The sequence below is a fragment of the Gasterosteus aculeatus genome, chromosome 8 (genome assembly GCF_964276395.1).
Source record: "Gasterosteus aculeatus chromosome 8, fGasAcu3.hap1.1, whole genome shotgun sequence".
NCBI lineage: Eukaryota > Metazoa > Chordata > Actinopteri > Perciformes > Gasterosteidae > Gasterosteus > Gasterosteus aculeatus.
Window position 1 is genome coordinate 19,018,482 of NC_135695.1, and position 19,288 is coordinate 19,037,769.

At 49.0% G+C, this 19,288-nt stretch overlaps 1 protein-coding gene across 2 annotated transcripts in view; it reads left to right on the plus strand.

The window, feature by feature from the left end:
- The window catches only part of ssbp4 (single stranded DNA binding protein 4), a 65,325-nt gene that overhangs the window by 618 nt on the left and 45,419 nt on the right, over positions 1-19,288 (plus strand). For both annotated transcript variants that reach the window (XM_040184287.2, XM_040184286.2), the window contains exons 2-4: positions 6,907-6,979; positions 9,864-9,925; positions 15,451-15,535. In XM_040184287.2, coding sequence (XP_040040221.1) covers positions 6,907-6,979; positions 9,864-9,925; positions 15,451-15,535 — 220 coding nt within the window. The remainder of the gene's footprint in view (positions 1-6,906; positions 6,980-9,863; positions 9,926-15,450; positions 15,536-19,288) is intronic.

A 19,288-nucleotide genomic window follows, 5' to 3' on the forward strand; every position in this document is an offset into this window, starting at 1 on the left:
TACATTTCGGTCTGCAACAATGTATTTAAAATGTTACAAACAGGCTCCTGCAGCGCGAGACCGGAGATGAAGCGCGGGTTTTTTTTTTAAAGGAAAGAAAATGTCGTTTCTTGTAGGACAAGGCGTCTGTTGGGGGGCGGGTGGGGGGGTTCTGGTCTGGACGACGGGCTCGTCCCCTCGTAAACTTTCCGAGGAATGAAAGAGGGCTGTTTCGCTGCGTGAAGCCGACCGGGAGATAGATGGGCGGCTGGCGGGACTGGGGGGTGGGGAGGGGGGGTCTGGTGATGGTGGCGGAGGGTCCCATTCTGCAGCCAGGTAGCGGTGGTGAAACTTTTTTTTTTAGCCTCAGCTCAGGCGAAAGGGGAGACCTTCATCTCAAAAACTTCTATCACAGAACCGAGTGCCGCGTGTCATCCTGCACGCGCGTGGACGTTATTGAAGAATAAAACGAGAGATTTTTTTTTTTTTTTAAACCGTGAAATTCCATCTCGTTGCTTGGCAGATGATGTGTTCACTGCCTTATTTGGTTTTCAAAGCACATGAATAAAAGAGAAGAAAAAAAAAAGACCGATGTAACTTTTGAGTGCCTCGCGCACTGAAGCTCCTGCCTCCTTATCTCGCTGCCTATAGAATATTCCTGCATGTGTTCAAAAGATCTGGATCTCCTCCGCATCCCCGGGGCTTCAGATCGCTGTAGCCTTCATCGCCGCTTGGTATTTCTAAGAAATTGCCAGTGTGAGGTGAGAGGAGCGAGCAGGCGTCCCCGCTGAGAGGCAACTGTAATCCAGAGACCACTGTCAGGTCCCGAGAGGCCGTGCACATCCACACCTCCTCCACCTGGAATACAAACTACATTTCCTCAGAGACGCCCTTGTTCTCTTTTTTTCCCTTTCCTCGCATTTGCCGTGTCACATTCAATTGATTGAGCTTTCTGAGAGATGTGGCCCTCGCTCATGTGCTTAGTGTAAGCTTCCTCGAAAGCGACTTTGCACACTTTCTGGTGCCCCCCAGCGCTTCATTTCGCGTGTGAATATTGGATAAGTGTAGCCGCTCTGTGCGTGTGTGTGTTTGCGTGTGCAGAGTGAATCCTAAATGAAAACGGTCCCATGTGGTTGAGTGAACAGCAGGCAGAGTGACCTTTGAACCAATATGATGCTTTAATATTGCATTTGAACCATCAGCAGACGTCGGGCAGCTCCTACACCTGTTTGTCTAGCGCGGCTTCCTTATGTGCCCTTTTTTTTTTTTTACAACTCTGCAGTGGATGGGTTTAAATGGTGTGTTAGCTTTTAGTTGCTTGTTCAGGGAGTGTGGATTATGTTCCGTGTGTTATTGGGAGTGAAATCAGTGCAGAAGCAGCATGTATTTGCAATGAAAGTGTAGGAGGAGGATTAAGAAAGTGTTCCGGCAGCCGGGACGAATGCGCCGGCTTCGAGGCTGCTTGTGAATAACACAACTCTTGTTGATTGTTTGCGTTTGTTCCACATTAGATCTCCTATGCTTTGCACCCATGTGTTGAGCTTGTGGGAGGGGGGAGAGGGGAAGGGAGGAGGGGGGAGCTAAAGGTGTAGGTATCGTCCGCACATAATAGACGAGGCCTGACCTCTCCCCTCACCTGTCGTGTCGCCCTAACCCGCCCCGCAGGGCCGACACATGTTTCCTTGTAAATGTGGAGCGCACAACAGCTGCCTCAATGCATCACTGAATTAGCTCATATTTACATATTCATATGGCTCTTTACATATTCGAAAAAAAAAAAAAAGGCCGCCCCGGCTGGACCGGGATGACACAAATATCACAGCTGTGATCTTGCAAAGAGAATTGATTATCACGTCATACATTTTATTAAATGTACCACAGAGTGATAATATATTGTCTGTCTTGACTACACAAAGTTTAGTGTGCATCCGCTTGTCTGTTTGCTACAAATTAAAATGGTTCTCCCTATGTTCCATGGGGTGTTTTATTTAAACATGATTCTCTGTTTAAAACTGAGTATTACAGTTGGATTAAATTGAGGGCAGGTAGACGTGGATAGGAATGTCATTTGAGTCCCTATCAGACAACACAAAGGTGTGCGCAGGGCACGTGAGTAAGTTGCACAGGGCGATTTTGTGTCACTTCCTCTCTGACTTCTCTTTAAACTCCGTCGCACACTTTGGAGACGCCGTTTGGTTTCGGTTAGCAATCTGGTGTCGTTCAGAGCGACGGCCAACTGCTGCAGCTTTTCAGGGAGTAATCTGAGAGTTTCACAACAGCCAAAAGAAACGTGTTCTTGGTTAAAGTTTAAAGCGGTCCGAAGGCCCTGTTCATTAGAACAAGCGAAAGTTCTGCTGTAGTCCAGCGTCCACCTCCCGTGTTCATGGCGCTGAACTCATCAGGAGTCCGCAGCAGCTTAAAGAAAATGTTACAACATCCGTCGTGTGTTTGTGGAACTGCATGGAGTTGTATGTGTGTGTTGCGGTTTTTATTCAAAGCCTTGAACACTGAGACGCAAAACTTATTCAGAAATGCAACATAAAACGTTTGCATGTACGTTGGACAAACGATGCGGATTCCTGCACATGGCCAAGGCCTCGGCACACAACCGCCGCCTGGTTTCACTGTCTGAAGTTCGCAGGCAGGCGGCCCGGGCGGGAGTGAAGTGTTTTCTGTGCACATCCTTGAGAAACATTAATGCGATCGGGCTTTTTGTGAAAAGAAAACATTGATATCTAATATCATTGTTGCGACCGAAAGAAATTAATTACTCTCCGCACTTTATTTTCCCCAGCGTTTTATTGAATTTAATTTGAAGAGGGGTACAGCAGCTTCACTATTGATGTTCCCTTATTATTTAGTAACTGGAGCCTCTTTGAAACATGCGCTGATGAATCCAGCTTTCTAATTAAAGGTGCCATTCACAAAAATATGTAATAGCTGGAGCAAACATCTCATTTTTTAAAAGCACGTTCTTAATTTTCCAAAAGAAATCTGCTCCCCGCGTTTGTTTTCTAATCTCCCGTGTTTGTTTACAGAGAGTTTCGCGCGACTTCGAGTGTTGATGGGTTTGTTTGCGAAAGGAACTTCAAGTTAATCAGTTTGTTTTGAACTGGGGATTCTTTACATCCTGCTTTGGCTCCTCCCACGTATTTACATGCAGTCTAATTGGGATCTTCATGTCTGAATGCACGGTTTTGATTCTACACAGATGGCTCTGCCGTCTGCATTTCACCCCTTTTTGAAGAAGGCATAAAGAGCCACGAGCTGTCACAGGCAGAAACATTCAGCTAAAAGTAAAGAACCCCTTGATTCGCCCTCGGCGCCCTTTGGCTGACTGCCTTCATTCACACGCGTCAACAGTCAATTAATGCCGCCTTTCGTCAGCCGCTTTGGCTGCATCCGCACAAATCGGATAGCTTGCTCACGTGAAATAAAGGAGACAGTATAAATATTGAGGCTGCGTCGCCTGAAGTTGTTAATGTGACGGAGCGCGCAGGACGAGTAAGGAAGACAACAGGTACTCGAGGAAGACTTGAATCCATTTAGTCTGGACTGTTGAGGTCAAACCTGCATCACATTCCCGTCCTCGTCGACCAGGAGGAGGTGACGACGAAACCCGCCGGCTGTGTCAAAACGATGGATCCGCGTCCTCTGCCTCCCTCGGGTGTAAAGTGCCGAGCAGCGAGTTTATCAGTCAGTGACGCTCGGAGGTCAGAGGAGTTCCTCCGGCGAGCTCGCAGCCGCCACAGGACTAAATGTTTGAGCGTGGCGGTGGATTAACCACGCGGCTGAAGCCCGGCGTGTTCACACGCGTGCAGATTCTGGTGCCTTTTGACAAAGGAACCGGCGACACAAAGCGTGCAACGTCCTTGCGGTATCACAGGTGTCTCTCTCGTGAAATATTCATAAATATTTAAAATGTAGGGAAAATACATTTTGCGTCTTTTTTTTTTTTTTAATCCAGCTCTGTTTTGTGCTACATTCAGTTTCCCTTCTGAAGCCCATAAATAATTCAAGCCATCCATGTTTATTCCTTTTGTCAAAGATTGTACGTGAAAGCACAAACGGCGCCGGGGCCTCCGTGGCTTCCTCCTCCCCTCACCCTGCTCCCGCTGCTCAATTATTGAAACGACGACATGAAAGTTCATTTGCTATCCGTCTGCGCTTTCGCCGGCTAAACTAAGCCGAGATGCCCTTGTCTCTGTAGGCGAGCAAAGGGGGGGGGGGGGGGGGGGGGGCTGGATGGGGGCAGCCCGGGGCTAAATGTCAGGTGTGTTTCCTGGGGACGAGGCAGTGGGAGAGATATCCTTGATGTGTGGACACGGAGGAAAGCCGTGGTTATACCGCACAAGGTTAGGGCCGGCAGGGAGGAGAAGGTTGCTGAAGGTGCAGCAGATTCCCCCAAAAACAGTTTTTTCCTGTTAATTTCTCCATTGATGTAAATTGTAAATTATATTGGCAGCTTTACATCTTGGGCCTTAACAGGCTTCTTCTCATCATTTAAAGCCACATACGTTATTGCTACCTTTCCTCTGCCGACGAGTGAAATGCGCTGCAGAGGAGTCGTGGGGGAGGGCGGGGGAGGGTGGGGGGGGGGAGTTGTCTTTTAAGCGGCTCATCTTTTATTCCTGTGTGACACGAGTGCGTAGTTGTGCAGTGCAGGAATTCAGGTTTACAGTATCCAAGACCGAGGTGAGGCCCCCGACCTTCAGTTCCCCTCTGACACAGCTCCCCTGTACAGTACAACTACCCCCCATCCTCCCCTCCATCTGCCCCCCACCCTCCCAGAACCACCTTTATCTACTTGGCCTTTCGGGCTTTCCTCCGTCAGCTCGCCGAAAAATTCTCCTCCTTCACCGAGTTACACTTACCGCCTCTGACAGAGGAACAAAAGGCGTCCTCTGGAGCCTGGTTTGATGAGTGTTTTTAAATAATTCACTGCAGCCGGGGCAGGTGCCCATCGTTGGGACACGGAGCCCCCGAGGTCTCTCCGGGGTCCGCCATGACAGATGCCAGCGCGCAGCCGCAATGCTCATGGGAATGAGGACCTGGTGTTTTATACTGTTCACCAACCTAACTTTTTCATAACACGTCATTTGTTGAATGGATTCACATTAGTAGACAACACGTTACAATTAACAGACAGACTTGTTACACAACGCTGATCAGTTTCACTCAACGATACCAGTCAGTTCATCCGAGATCGATATTAAACATTTACAGCAAGCAGTTTGCTCCTCGCCGACTTCTTACAACCCTTTTTCTGCACACCGGAGCTTTTAAGCAGCAAAGAAACAGTGATGTAGTTTTTTTGGTGTGTTCACACTGAACACATGTGAAATGTTGCATGAGGAACAAACCAGGCGATAGCATCTAGTTTCTAATGCTAGTTGAAACTGGTTGGGACCGGCCGTGGCGGATCGCGGTGAAGCTCGCTTATACCTCCTTTTTTTTTTTTTCTTCTTCTTTCGATGGAGATAATGAATCAGGTTGCTCGACTCGGGCTCATTATCGATTCTTTCAGTATCAACTCAAGCATCGTACCTCGGTGTGTCTGCTCCGGCCTTGATCGCCCTCCGTGCACACGAGCACAGCGCCCCTCCCCCCTGACCCCCCCCACCCCCCATCCTCCCGCCTTCACGCTTGCATACAGATGATCGCTGGCTGTTGCGTTTGTCCAGACTGGTCCGACTGGACGTGGCCGTGGCGATCGGGCCGCGGCGCTCCGTGGTCTCGTTCTGGCAGACACAGAAGAACAAGAGGGCGCTTATTACGTCGCTCTTCGGTGGAAGGTTTGAGTCGCCATGGTGCCTTCTTGTCTCACACGGGGTGTCAGCAGAGTTAACAAGGCAAGGACGGTGACAGGTGACAAGGATGAGTCAGCTGCTGAGCGAGAGAGAAATACTATCTGCCCCCCCCCCCAAAAAAAATCCCCCTCTGTTTTTCCACTCTGGTCGATCGGGACAACTTTTTGCATCTTCAGTTAAAAGATGCTTTTGTACACATATTTGCTTTCTCTCTGTCGATGAGAAGACTTATACGTAACGTATTCAGCGAGAACAACGCTGGCTTAGCTTAGCATGACGTCTCAACGCGGGGGTGGGGGGGGAAATGGCCACCGTGGCAGTGTCTGAAGATAACAAACTGTCCTCGTAATCTCTCTAAGTATTAAAATGCGCTTGTTTTTAAGTCCTTTTTAGAACGGACTCTGCTTTTTACGTGTCGGACCGTTTCGTAGCCGGGAGCAGTGATTTCATGGAGTCTGCTCGTCTTGTTGCCAGGCAACCAGACTTTTACCTACTATGTTAAAACATGACATTAACTCTTAACAAATCACACAGAAAATGTCAAAACTGGCACGACTTGTCATAAAATAGTCAATTGAAAATAAAAATTGTACGCCCAGCGGAAAATGGTTGTTTTGTCTTTTCTCCGCGTGATTTAAGTGTTCAAGTGACCAAAAGACTGCAGGCGACGCTTTTCTACCATTCAACGACCGCTTTCAACATCAATACAAGCTGTGCCGTCTTTTGCCTTTTCGAGCAGAAGGCGGCAATTTTCAAAGCTTTGACATAGACTTATTTTTTGTATTAACAGTACATCAAAAGCTGCCTGGTAGAACCGAACCCACTGGCAGTCGACACCAAGCGCTCCTTCAGCCCTTTGCTAGCAAGACGTTGGTGTTTTATGAAGTTATTCACACAAGGTGGTCCGGTATGCTCCCATCTCAGCCTACTTGTGCAGAGCAGCCAGGTTCTTGTTCTTGCACGTAAGAACACACAAGTAAATCTCGTCAGCATATGAGATTTAACTCCAGTTACATGCTCAAACGTTCTGCTGCTCTGTGTTTGTACTGAGGAGTGTAAAAGATGTGATGGACGCTGACACCTGTCTCTCTCTCTCTCTCTCTCTCTCTGTTTCCAGGTTAGCTTTATACGTGTACGAGTATTTGCTGCATGTCGGCGCACAGAAATCAGCACAGACCTTCCTGTCAGAGGTAAGACGTTCTTTCAGTTTGACTTCCTGTTTCTAAAGTGGTCTAAAGTGGTTCCCCCTCCATTGAACCACCGGGAACGAAATTCACAACAAATGTTCAAGCGGCGACCTCGCTCCCATTCGGTCCGTGGACCCGGGAAAAACTCCACGTGCCAGGACTCTTTTTAAAAAAATGTGTTCTTTGATTTACAGCTACTAAATATAATTACCCACCCTTCATTTAGAGCAGTTTTAACATATAGTGAGTTGTCATAACATTTGACAAGCGCTGTCAGTTCCTGCCAAGTCAAATCAAGCTCAGTTTTTAATATTTAAAACACGACCACGCGTCCCAGGTCGGCTCTTCTTCTTCCCTGAGCGGTCAGAGAGGGAACGTCTCTAATGTGTTGCCTCCTCTTCCTTAATGGACGTCCTTCCTGCTAATGGTCCCGTGTACCCCGACACCGACAGGGCTTTTTAAAAGGCGGGTCCGCGTCGTTCAGCTTTAATACTGACAGTGTTTTGTCAGGTGGCCTCGTGTTCGTCCGTATGACGCCACGCTGCACACCCAGACGAGTGAGCAACAGGCTTTAGCTTAGCTTAGCATAGGGAACTCGTATAAAGAGATAACTGGTTACTCCCTGGAGCTTTGTACTTACCGTGAAGTGGGCAGGTAACCAGTGCCGGCCCGTTTTAAACGCTCCGCATGCTGAGCGTAGCGTAGCATTACTGCCTGTAGCTTCATATTTATAGTACAGACACCAGAAAGTACATTTTTTGGATTGGTCTTTCGGCGAAAAAGTGAATAAGAGTGTTTCCTAAAGTGTCTTAAGTATTTATATAATAGGCTTCCCCTTTTATAGTTGATGGAGCTTTTGCTAGGTTTGCCTGTGACTGCTTCCAACCACAGCCGTTTATTTCATGCTTTACTTTTGGCATTGGCAACAAAATGAGCTGTGAAAGACCGGACACTCAATATGATAAAAGTCCTACAGTAAATATGTATTTGGACTCCACTGACAGTAATGGGTGGATCTCGACCTTTCACCTTTTCCCTCTTCGGGGCAGCAGTAAAATGTTCCCTCACGAGTGTTTGAAGAAATGCACACACGTGATCTGTTACAGTCCTTTGCATGTCAGTTACCGTGTTTGCACTCGGTCAACGTCCTCCTGGTGTTTCTTAAAGCACACAAAACCTGATCGCCGTCACCTGGCCTTGATTCTTTTTCCTTTTTCTTTTTTTGTTGATCATCTGCCTCTTTTCTTCACTATTAACCTCCATTTAAATCTCCTTGCTGTATTCTGCTGCTCGCTTCTCCAGACAGAGAGAAAGCAAATGGAGAACAAAATCACATTACAAATAAATTGCTCTAAATAAAAAAAACATGGCAAATTTGGAGGGATACTCCAACATTAGGAGCATAAATGCACCGCCAATAAATTACATTTAATCTTAATAAATTACATTTAATCTTAATAAATCAAATAACCATTTTGTCTCATTATCATATCAAAAGATAGTAAAACTATAGATTATTCCTTTAACCCCCGAGGCCTTTACAATAGCTTTTTTAAAGTCTAATATGTATTTGTCTAAAACCAAAAGAGATGGAGTTTCTTAAATTACATTTACGAAGCTGAAACGTAAAATATTTGCAAAATTACAGATATCAAAATAGTAGCCTAAAATATACACTTTGTCTGGGCTTGTAACTTAACTCCTTTGTTTTGTACAATCTGCCGTGTCACGTCTGTATTTCTGCTGCAAAAGTTTCGTCATATTAAGGGATACGTTTCTCTTTTTTTCACTTAACCCAGTGTATGTGTTGTTCAAGGTGTTTTTTTTGCATGCATCGACCCCAGCACCTTTTGTACCGCGCATTCTCTTTCCCACACAAACACACACACACACACACTCCCAAAGAAAAAAGGGAAACAGATGTTTCAATAAATGGCAGACTTGCAGGTAAACTGGAGGACCACACACACACACACACCTGCTCATCTAATAAGATCACCTGGACTGCCTCAATTAGCCTCGGTTCCTCTTCAGTGAGGAGCACGCACAAACGCGCACAACCTAATATTCATAGTATACACACAATACACTTCTGTCCCCGGGAGGACTTTGCCACTCTACGCTCTTTGGCACAGTGCAGCACTCAGCTCTTTAGCGGCATTAAATCAACAAGCCCGACCCACCCACTGTACATCCCCCATAAACCACAGCGGGGAAATCTATAGAGCGAACCCTTCAATGGAAACCTGAAGCCGGGGTCTGATGTACGGCAAACAAAGAAAAGGCCTGCTGCTGTCATGCTGTCCACACGCACTCCGGTGAATCATACCTGTCTATGACTGCGTGTGTGTGTGCATGTGGAGTCAGGTCAGTAGGACTGTGTGTGTGTGTGTCTATGACTGTGTGTGTGTGTGTATGCGTGTGGAGTCAGGTCAGTAGGACTGCGTGTGTGTGTGCATGTGGAGTCAGGTCAGTAGGACTGTTTGTGTGTGTGTCTATGACTGCGTGTGTGTGTGTGCATGTGGAGTCAGGTCAGTAGGACTGTGTGTGTGTGTGTGTGTGTGTGTGTGTGAAGCAGGCGGCGGGGTCCGCTATCTCTCACTGGATCTTATCTCGGTGTCCAGATGCAGGAGCTCCGCTGGTCCGTGAGGGCACCGCAGAGGGCCGCCGCTTTATAGGCAGCCACGAGTTTACTTATCCGGAAGCTCGGCGCCGCCCGTCGGCCCGTTCGCTTCCCAGTATCGCTTTGTCCGTCCAAAGGACGGCTGAGCAAAATGATTACGATATGCATAAAACATGCGGCGACGTCTAATTTTTCATTTCCCTCCTCTGTCTTCCCCCGTTCGCTCTCTCTCTCTCTCTCTCTCTCTCTCTCTCTTCCTCTCAGATCCGATGGGAGAAGAACATCACACTTGGGGAACCTCCAGGATTTTTACACTCATGGTGGTGGTATGTACATGTGATCCTTTTCTCTCTTCCTCGCCCCTGACCACACACACACACACACACACACGTGCACGTTATTTCAACAGCTTTAGTTGGGAACGGCAGAAGGATTCTTGAAGGTCTGAAAGAATGTGCATGGGTGGAGAGGGACAGTAATTGCAGGGAATGCTAAGTACATCATCTCACACACATTTTAAGTGCGGTTATTTTGGCTCTGATTGACAAGTGAGGTAACTTACCTTGCTTCTGATTTCTCTTTTAAACCTCACGTCGGGGCTTTCTGTCCAATCAGAAACAGATCCTCTGTCACCGGGGTCCTGACACGGTGAACCTCTCAGACAAAATCCAGAATTATGTCCTCAATGACGGGCTGTGGCCTGTAATTTGAGTCCCAATAAGCCTATACTTGTTTACGTTGTTAGTGTTGACAGCATTAAAAGTGTCCCTAATTATCTATTAGTACAACTTGTTTTTCAATGGATGCACCAACAACTATCACCGGATTACTTCAATGATGAATGAAAAAAAGAAACAGTCAGACTATTTATTTTTTTTCCATGCAAATTGGAAAGTGGACTTTTGGGAAAGCAAATGTCACACCGAATCAACAAATGAACGTGTGATGTCTGTGGGGTCTGTTTCCTCGAGTCATGACTCGAGACGGGATTGCCATCTTTGGCACGTTCAACTTCCTGCTTTCGTGGCTTTTGAACCTCACTCTCCCTTCAGCAGAACGAGGCTATGACCTGGGCTCTTCCACTTTTCTTTCTGCGTGTTTAAACAAACCCACACAGTCGCATCTCCTAATGTCGGCTGGAAAGAAGACCTTGTTTCTCCATTCGGCTGGAAGAACAGGGGGTCAGAGGGCCCAGGGCCCGACGCCTACACGCTCCACGTTTCAATGAGAGGGAATGGAAACACCCAAAGGGAGAGTTCCCCTCTTTCCAGTCGCAAGGCTGAGAAAACTCAACGGCAAGGAGGCGGGCGCGCAGGCAGCGACGAGGAAAGCGCTGTATCCTGCAAAAGGATGCAGGCGAGTAATCGAGCAGGCCGCCCGGCCCGAAGGTTGGAAGGCTGATTCCCGAGCAAGGCAGCGCCAGAGGGTAAACGGGGCCGGGTTAAGAGGTTTGACGGGGCCCCGCTCTGTTTGTCAGTCACGCTGTCACGCTCATCCCCAAAGCCCTGTGTAATAAACCCGGAGTCGCCGCCTCGTTCATTCAGGCTCTGCGGCCCCAGTGTGTGTTGTAATTGTGCGGCCTGTTGACACGGCTCATAATGGCCCCTAAAGAGCCCGGCTTCTTCCAACCTGACAGCTCTCGATTGGACGGCTACCAGTAATGCTGACAGAATGACATACACAAACATACAGCGTAGGTTTGCTCTGGCCTGAACCAATGAGAGGGCTCAGGGCGACCGGCCCAGTGTGTGTTTGTGTGCGAGAGAGAGAGAGAGTCGTAGTGTGAGTTCTGACTGCATCCAAAATCTTCCGTGAGACTGTGGGAGGCGACCTTGCGTGCGGCTGGAGGGGCGGCTGGTGATCGGGCGAGCTGAGCGGGGACGGGACCCCGGGGCAGTGTGGCCTCGGGTGGGGGGGGGGGGTCGCGTCTGTCTGGGCCACACAGCACGTGGACGCGGAGACTCACTGGGGGGTGGGGTCCGGGGGAGGTCCCAGCGAACCTCCCCCCCCCCCTCCCCTCCTCTGCAACCTCCCCCCCAAAACAAAAGCTCCAGATGGTAGGAAAGCCACCAACCTCCCTCGTCCCTCACCCTTTGCTTCCCCTCCCTCAACCTTTGTCTGGAGGCCCGTCCCTTTTGTTTGCGGAAGAGAGACCCCCGAACGGATTAACTCTTTGCATTCCTGCCTCTTTTGTGTTAAAACAGCCAAATCTAAGACGCCGCCCTTAGCCCCGCCCCCGCCGTCCCTTCCTCAGCATCTCGCTGGGGTTTTTTTCGTCCCTCCTGCCCTCTGCTTCCTGCAGGACGGCTTCAGCGCGAGGCCGTGGCTTTAAGGGGGCCCGGAGGGGTGGTGTTGGTGGAGGCAGAGGGAGCCTGTCGGGTGGGGGTCACTCATCCACATCTGTTGTTGTGGTTGGAAGGATAAAGAAAAGGCTCAGCGAGGGCTGCAGGTGTTGATTGTGTCATTAGCTCCCTCTCTATTGGCTGCCGCTAGTTGTCTCCTCCTTATCCGCAAATCGATTGCTTTAACCAGTTTTCACTGGATGGCCACTGAATCCCCCCCACCCCCACACACACACACACACACCCCTCTCCCCCCAACACACAAAACACACACACACACATGAAAACCTTAGCACAACAACAGCATGTCGAGGGATGCTCTGTGTGATTGCCTCCAGCTTAAATTCTTGTCTGTGAGGGGCAGAGAAAGCAGTGAGAGTCCAGCCCCTAAATGTCTGGGCTGCTCTTTTTATATGAAAGGATTCAGAGATTCTCCTCCACCTCTTTCTCCTCCACCACCCTCCGCTTGCTTAAATTCACCCGGCCCTCCTCAGAGCGTGTTTCTGCTGCTAAATCCAGGCTGAACTTGAGATAGTGTTCGTTGAGTCCAACGCAGGAGACGGACCGTCGGCCAGCTGTTAAAAACGGTAATACGGTCAATTCGGCTGATTCCAAAGGAGCAGCAGACTGTTTGTATTAATACTGTTATGGTTATGCGAGAAAGCAAAAGAATAATTAAAGCAAGCATGCCCACCAAGGCCAGCACACGTTCCACTTCCACTTATTATAATCCATTTTTCAGAACAGAAAATTGGATATATTTTTAAAAAGCAGATCGCCTCCCAATGGTTGTTGTTTTAAGAGACTCCAGGAGTAATAAGAGGAGGATGAAGGTTTGGTCACCTCCCCTTGTAATAACGGGCGCATTGGCACTTCTGGGCCGTCAGCATGTCCCCGTTTACTATGTCAGAGTATTGCTGCTTGACGCGGCACTCCGGTACGGTTGTTTTCCTGCTTGCCGGATGATAAGCCGCAGTCCGCTCGACTCGCCGGAACTTTCCTCTTCGGAGCCTGTTTTTTCGCCACGTCTAAAGGATCGCGCGGCCCCGCTACCGGCGGCCCGGCGCGTCTGTCTCTCCGTGTCTTTGTTTACGCTGCTTATTATACTGGCTTTGTCACACCACAGTTAATTGCAAACAATTATCATGATGGCATTTCATTTTTAGTAATTGTCTTCTTCTGGACGCCTGGTCGCTAATCCCTTCCTCCTCTGTTCTGGATACTAAGTGTGTGTGTGTGTGTGTGTGTGTGTGTGTGTGTGTGTCGACGGTGCCGGCTCATATTTCTTTAGCCTTGTTTCTCATTTGAATGAATTAAAAAAAAACAGTTTGCGTGACCCAAAGTTGCCATTCAAAGTAAGAGCGGTTTAAGTTGTCTCCTATACACAGTTGTGCGGCTCAAATACCATCGGTTGCTGCTCATAATAACTAGGAGCTTCCCGTGATGAGATGATTAGATTGAAATGATTAGATGGAACATTTGCTATTACAAAGGTGTGCAGAGTACACCGTTTCTCGCAGATGCTAATTAACTGCAATTCATACGTCCACGATCATTTCTAAAGATTTGCGTCTCCAAAAAAAGGAAGAGACAACAACGCTGGCATGAGGCGTTTTTTTCCCCCCCGGAAACGCGGGTGGGATTGTTGAATCCCAGCTTAGCGATGCCTCCAGCCAGAATTCCCAGAACCAGAGTCACTCCGCCCGCTCATACGACGCCTTTCCCCCACCGGACAGCGGACGAGGGGGCGAGACCCTGGTCGACCCCCTGAAAACGAGTCTCGTCCACCGGTGATGCTTTTTCCAGATTATGCAGAGCGACGGAGAGAGAAAGAGATTCAGGTCAGCTGCTCCGTTTCAGACCTCACGGGCCCCTGAGATGCTGCCGGCTTCCTGCCTCCTCCTTCCGGCGACAAACGGTAACCTACGCTCACTTTCCTTTCCCCCGGGAGGCGAGCGGATCCACTGTGGGCGACGGAGAAGCGGTAGATATGATAATGTACACCGGCTTCTGTTCCTCAATCCTCAAACGCTCCAGCAGCACTCTGCTGTCGTAGCTCGCGTGCGCACCTCTTCTTCGTGTTTTCAGGAACCGCCTGTAGCTCAAAGGACCAGGAGGAGGAGAAGTTGGGGTCGGGGGGTCGGGGGATGTTTTGTAATAACCGTGTTTAGGAGATGAAGGCACAGGCCGGCGTGCTCGGTGTAGAGTGACCACGTGTGACAGGGTGACAGCGACACGGCTCATCAGCTCACACTTTCTGCTCCATTTCGCAGTCCGTCAAAACCCGAGAGTCTGTGGCCGACGTCGGCACCAAGAACGCACGCAACAGTTTACTCGCACCCTCTTAAACTGACAGCGAGGCCGAGCTCAGCGCTTCTTTTTTTTTTTTATACGTGTACATGAAATCAATATGTTGGAGAAGAAGAAGTCCTCAATGTGCAGCGTCTTAGCAGGTACTTCATTTCAGCGCAGTAATTAAGGGCCCATTTGGAGAGGGACCCGGTGGCCCCTCGCTGCCCCGAAGGAGCGGGATTGGTCTAATTAACTAATGTGAAAACGGCTGATTTGGCAGTAAGTGACATAATCACAGCTCATTGGTCAATAACTCGCAGGTCGCCGGGGCGGATCGAGAGGAACGTTTGGTGACCCGTGCTTCCAGGATGAAAGCTCTCTGGAGGACCGGCGGTCAGTGTGGAGGCCAACGTCAATCCGACTAAAGGGTTTCTGTTCTCACAGAGCTTTTTAATAGCAATTCATCTACGTCGTGTTGGTTTCACTCGTTCTCTGGCATTGCGTCTGCGACAGTTTGTCAAACAGAGCAGGCTATTTGAATATGTAAACTTTGGTTTTGGAAAATGGTGATGGGACACATTTGAGCAAACTAATAAAAATAATACAAAATGCAAAATAAGGATTCATCAATAGTGCTAAAGGTTGTAGCTGAGTTTAAGCTATTTTAGAATACGTGGACATTCATTTTGTTTACACAGAACACAAGAATAAACAGCTGTATTTTTCCTACCATACCAATTGTGCAAAGTACAAAGTACTTTTTGTTGTTGTTAGAACTGTCTTCTTCATCAAGAGTCTCTTTTATTTATTGTTTTTTTTGTTTTTTTTAATGCGTTTAAAATTTCCGAAACATTCTCGAGTTAATTTCTCGCTGAAACTTTGTGCTTCCATCATCGGTGTTTCTGAAAATGAAAAATACAGATATTCTGAATAATCCTGAACAAACGTTACTGACCTGAGTCTCACTTTACCTTTTGTCGGCCCCCAAATAGAGAATAATCTTGATTATTAAAGCAGGATTTTAGTCTCATTCCCGCCTTACTCCCTCTGTTGTACCTCCATCACTGCACTTTAACCACTTTCCCTCAGCACACTAACGTGTCTTCATGTCTCACATGTCCACTTCAGAAACACACAAAAAGCAACACAACGTGTCTCTGAATCTGCCTGACTCTCTCTCTCTCTCTCTCTCTCTCTCTCTCGCCCTGTGTGCACAGTGTATTCTGGGATCTGTACTGCGCCGCCCCGGACCGGAGGGAGACATGTGAACATTCCAGCGAGGCCAAGGCTTTCCATGACTATGTGAGTGAACCCAACCGACCCTCCGGTCGTGCGCGAGCAAGGGACCGCGGACCGCAGTTTGCGGCACATTTTACGCGCCCGTGCGTGCTCGCGGAAGCACGCATGGGCGCACGCGGGGGTGGGGGCGGCTGTGCATCTCAGAGACGGTGATGACGCTGCAGGTTCTTGTCTCGACGCGTCTGTCCCCCCCCCACCACCACCTTCCCCGTAGCTCAGCTGCTGGCGGCACCTCCTCACACGGCGACCCCTGACCCCTCAGGTCCGAAACGATCGGCCGGAGGTGAAAGGCGGCTGTTTATTGGTCGACCCAAGGCCTCAGCCAAGCAGCGAAAGCAGGTGGCTGGACGCACACATCCACAGTACGCGTACACACAGGGCACATTTGGAGGTGGGCAGGCGGCTCCGGTTGTGGCTGTGAGGGGGGGGCCGGGCAACGAAAGGTCAGGGTCTGTGGCCCTCTGGAGCCTCTCGTCTTCTGAAGGGTCGGTGCAGTCGATCAGTGACCTATTGAACGGGTAAAACGGGCAGTGGAGGGGGAGGCGGGAGGCGGGAGGCAGGGGGAGGTCGTTTATCGACTACAATTGAAAGTCTGGCTCGGCTCATATATTTGCAAATGACTGGTTTTGGTGCGATTGTGCCCCCCCCCCCCCCCCCCCCCTTCCTCCCTCCCCCTCCTCCCCTTGAGGACACTGACTCACCCTCATGTCAGTTTGGGTTTTAAAATAGATCTCAACACTCGGCGGTGAATGTCTTCCGTCTCCGCTTTGCTCGCCGCCTTGTTTGAATGAGGATTACGCGGCCGATAGGATGTTGACCGGAGACTAGATGACGGCTCCACCTGGGCGGCGCTGAAGTGGATTAGAGGCGCTGCTCCCACCATTTCAATCAGGCCGCCTCCGCCCGCGGACGCTCGCCCGTTGGGTTGAACTCTCTTATGAGGTTTGACAGCAAAAGTGTGAGCACTTGTCAGCCGAGCAGATTACATTTGTTGTGCGTGTAACGCGCACGCGCGTGTGTGGGCGCGCCGGTACTCCGCGTGCATGTGTCGCATTTGTCGGACCACCATAAGATTAATTACATGGTTAATTAAACCTAGTAGTTAATTAAATCTGACAACTGTGTCTAATTAATCTAAATGCAATATAATTTGCTACACCTTTCTCCAGAGGTGGGCCAGCTGGATACCTGCACGTCAGCCCTTTTAGCGGCTCCAGTTTGACAGCTCTGGTCAATATATGGCGGAACATCGAGCTTCAGATCCTGCAGCCATAAAACCACCGATTCTCAGCCTTCGGCAGCGTAAATCAGTCAAGGTCTCTATTGCAGCCACGGATCTGACGATCGGAGGACACAAAGACTTATATTTTGGATATTTTGTCGTAAATGAGGCCGCGTGTGAGGTTGTGATGTTTTTGACACGCAAACAAGCGCAGCTTTGTCGTAGTTCAAGGCAGCAGACAGTGTTGTTTGACCTTCGACCCGGCCGGAGGGTGTGAGCCGTCTGTCTGAGGCAAATCTGTTCACAATCTATTGAACTTTAGCTGTAAGACACGGCCGTTACATACAATTCCCATCTTTTTTTCTACGCCGTCATTCACCTATTTGCTCTCTTTGGAAATGTTAAAATAAAGTGAACCATCTCCAAACACTGTTTGGCTGCACAGCGTGAGTAACCAATTACTGACGCAAAGAGGGGGGGGGGCGCTGCTTTTCACTGATGCTATTTATCAATTAAGGAATATCACACTTTTTCCTCCTTTCGATTATAAACGCTGGAACTTTTTCAGATGTGTGTGGCCGACGCAGTAGAAACGACTGACTGTTGCCGCGTGTGTTCACGCGTGTGCGAGAGAGAGAGAGGCGGTGGGGGACGCGGGGGGGGTGTCCGGGTCGAGGCGCGTTGAATCCCCGCGGCGACGAGGGGGTCTGTCTGTCTCTGATATAACGGCGGCTCCTCGGCCCCCGCGGACCCACGGCCTGATCGAGTCTCTCTCGCGGCCCCTCGCTGATAACGGCTCCCTCGTTCCCCCCCCGGATCACAGAGTGAAAAGCAACCGCGCTCCTCTGTGTGTGTGTGGTTTCTGGCGAACGTGTGCGAGATAAAGCGGGATTGGTTTTATTAATGTTTTATTTTGTCATAATTGACGGCCTCCGATGTGGCGACGGCAGCTTGTTGTGGAGAGAAAATGAGAAAACCTCAGCGCCGCTGTGCCATAAAAACGTAGCATGCAGTTTGCTTATTTGTTTCCTGGATCCAGTGCGGTTGCTAGGCACCATTACGCCCGTTTACAGTGTTAGTTACACATTCTTGCCTTGGCTCGGCTCGGCTCCACTTGGCCCGGTTTTGGAGGCGGCTCTCACTCAGCCCGGCACCACCATCGTAATCGATGATGTAGACTCGGTGAACTCTCCGTTTTGGGAAAGATAATGGTATATAATGTGCTAATCCCCAGATCGGGGGGGGACCGGTTGACAGCTAATCCAGGGGAATGTGGTGGGATTGGAGTCCTGGCCGCACTCCCAGAACTCCGGGCCTCCGACTGGCTGGATCGCTGCTCGGCTTCACCCCTGGGTGGCGATTTCTGCTCTCGTAGCCACTCCAAACCGCCGTGTAAACACTCGCACGCACACACACACACACACGGGCGCATCGCATCCCCACACTTGCACGCGTAAACAACTAATATTCACACACTCAAAGTGAGCGAGATGATACGATATCACAAGGAGAGGGAACACTCTTGTACCTCTGTAAAGAATTTAAGTGGTCTCTGTTGTTGTCTTAATTGGTGTTTCTGTCCTTCCTCTCCACGTTGGCGTTTCATCATTTTTACTTCCACGCGTCTTACTGTCCTCCTCTCTCCGGGAATTTGGATGTTCCTCAAAAGAGCACTTTGTTGAGGAAACGTGTTTGATTATAACATGGCGCGTCTTTGGTAACGCAATATTAATGATTAAAGGGCGCCAGCTTTTGTGATGAAGAAAGAATACACACTGACGAGCGAGGAGGCACGCTTGTTCACACACACACACACACACACACACACACACCGATTCTTGTTCACATTAAAGCAGGCAGAAGAATGAGTGTCTGTTTTCTGTGTCGCCGCACACACATGCACTCACAGACAAACAGTCTTTCAGGACTCGATACACTCGGCCTTGTTGTTGCAGACTTTTTGCTTTGCCCCAGCCAGAGGTCGCGACCCCCAACATCTGCGGTTCATACCGATCCGAGGTTCCGCCGTCACAGATTTAGTGCCACGAGTGCGTCTCTGTCCCGGCGCAGAGCTTAACGAAAGAAGAGTCAAACGGGGGCATCTAGGCGTCTCCTTTTAGCCGTCAAGTGGGGAATTTGGCTGATTCTAATAATTATTTTGTTGTTTAAATCACGTAACGGGCGAAAGATGCCGAAACATTTGCAGGTTCCAGCTTTGCAGTTTGTTTTATATTATTGTAAATTGACAATATCTTTATTTTAGACTTGTGCAGTCTCAACAAGAGCTGGGCGGCGAATAAATAGGAGAATTTTTCGTAGAGTGATGAAATTGTCAATCGAGATATTGTGATACAAAACTGAGAGCAATTTTTCAGACCAAAACCCAAATACATTTCAGTTTACTGTCATAAGACCTCCGAAAGAGATTAAGATGCTGACGAAACGTGTTTCTGCCCACTAAAAACTACTCAATGAGTAGAAAGAAAAAAAATCCAAATCTTCGGTTAATGGCGAATTGGCGAAACAGCGGATTG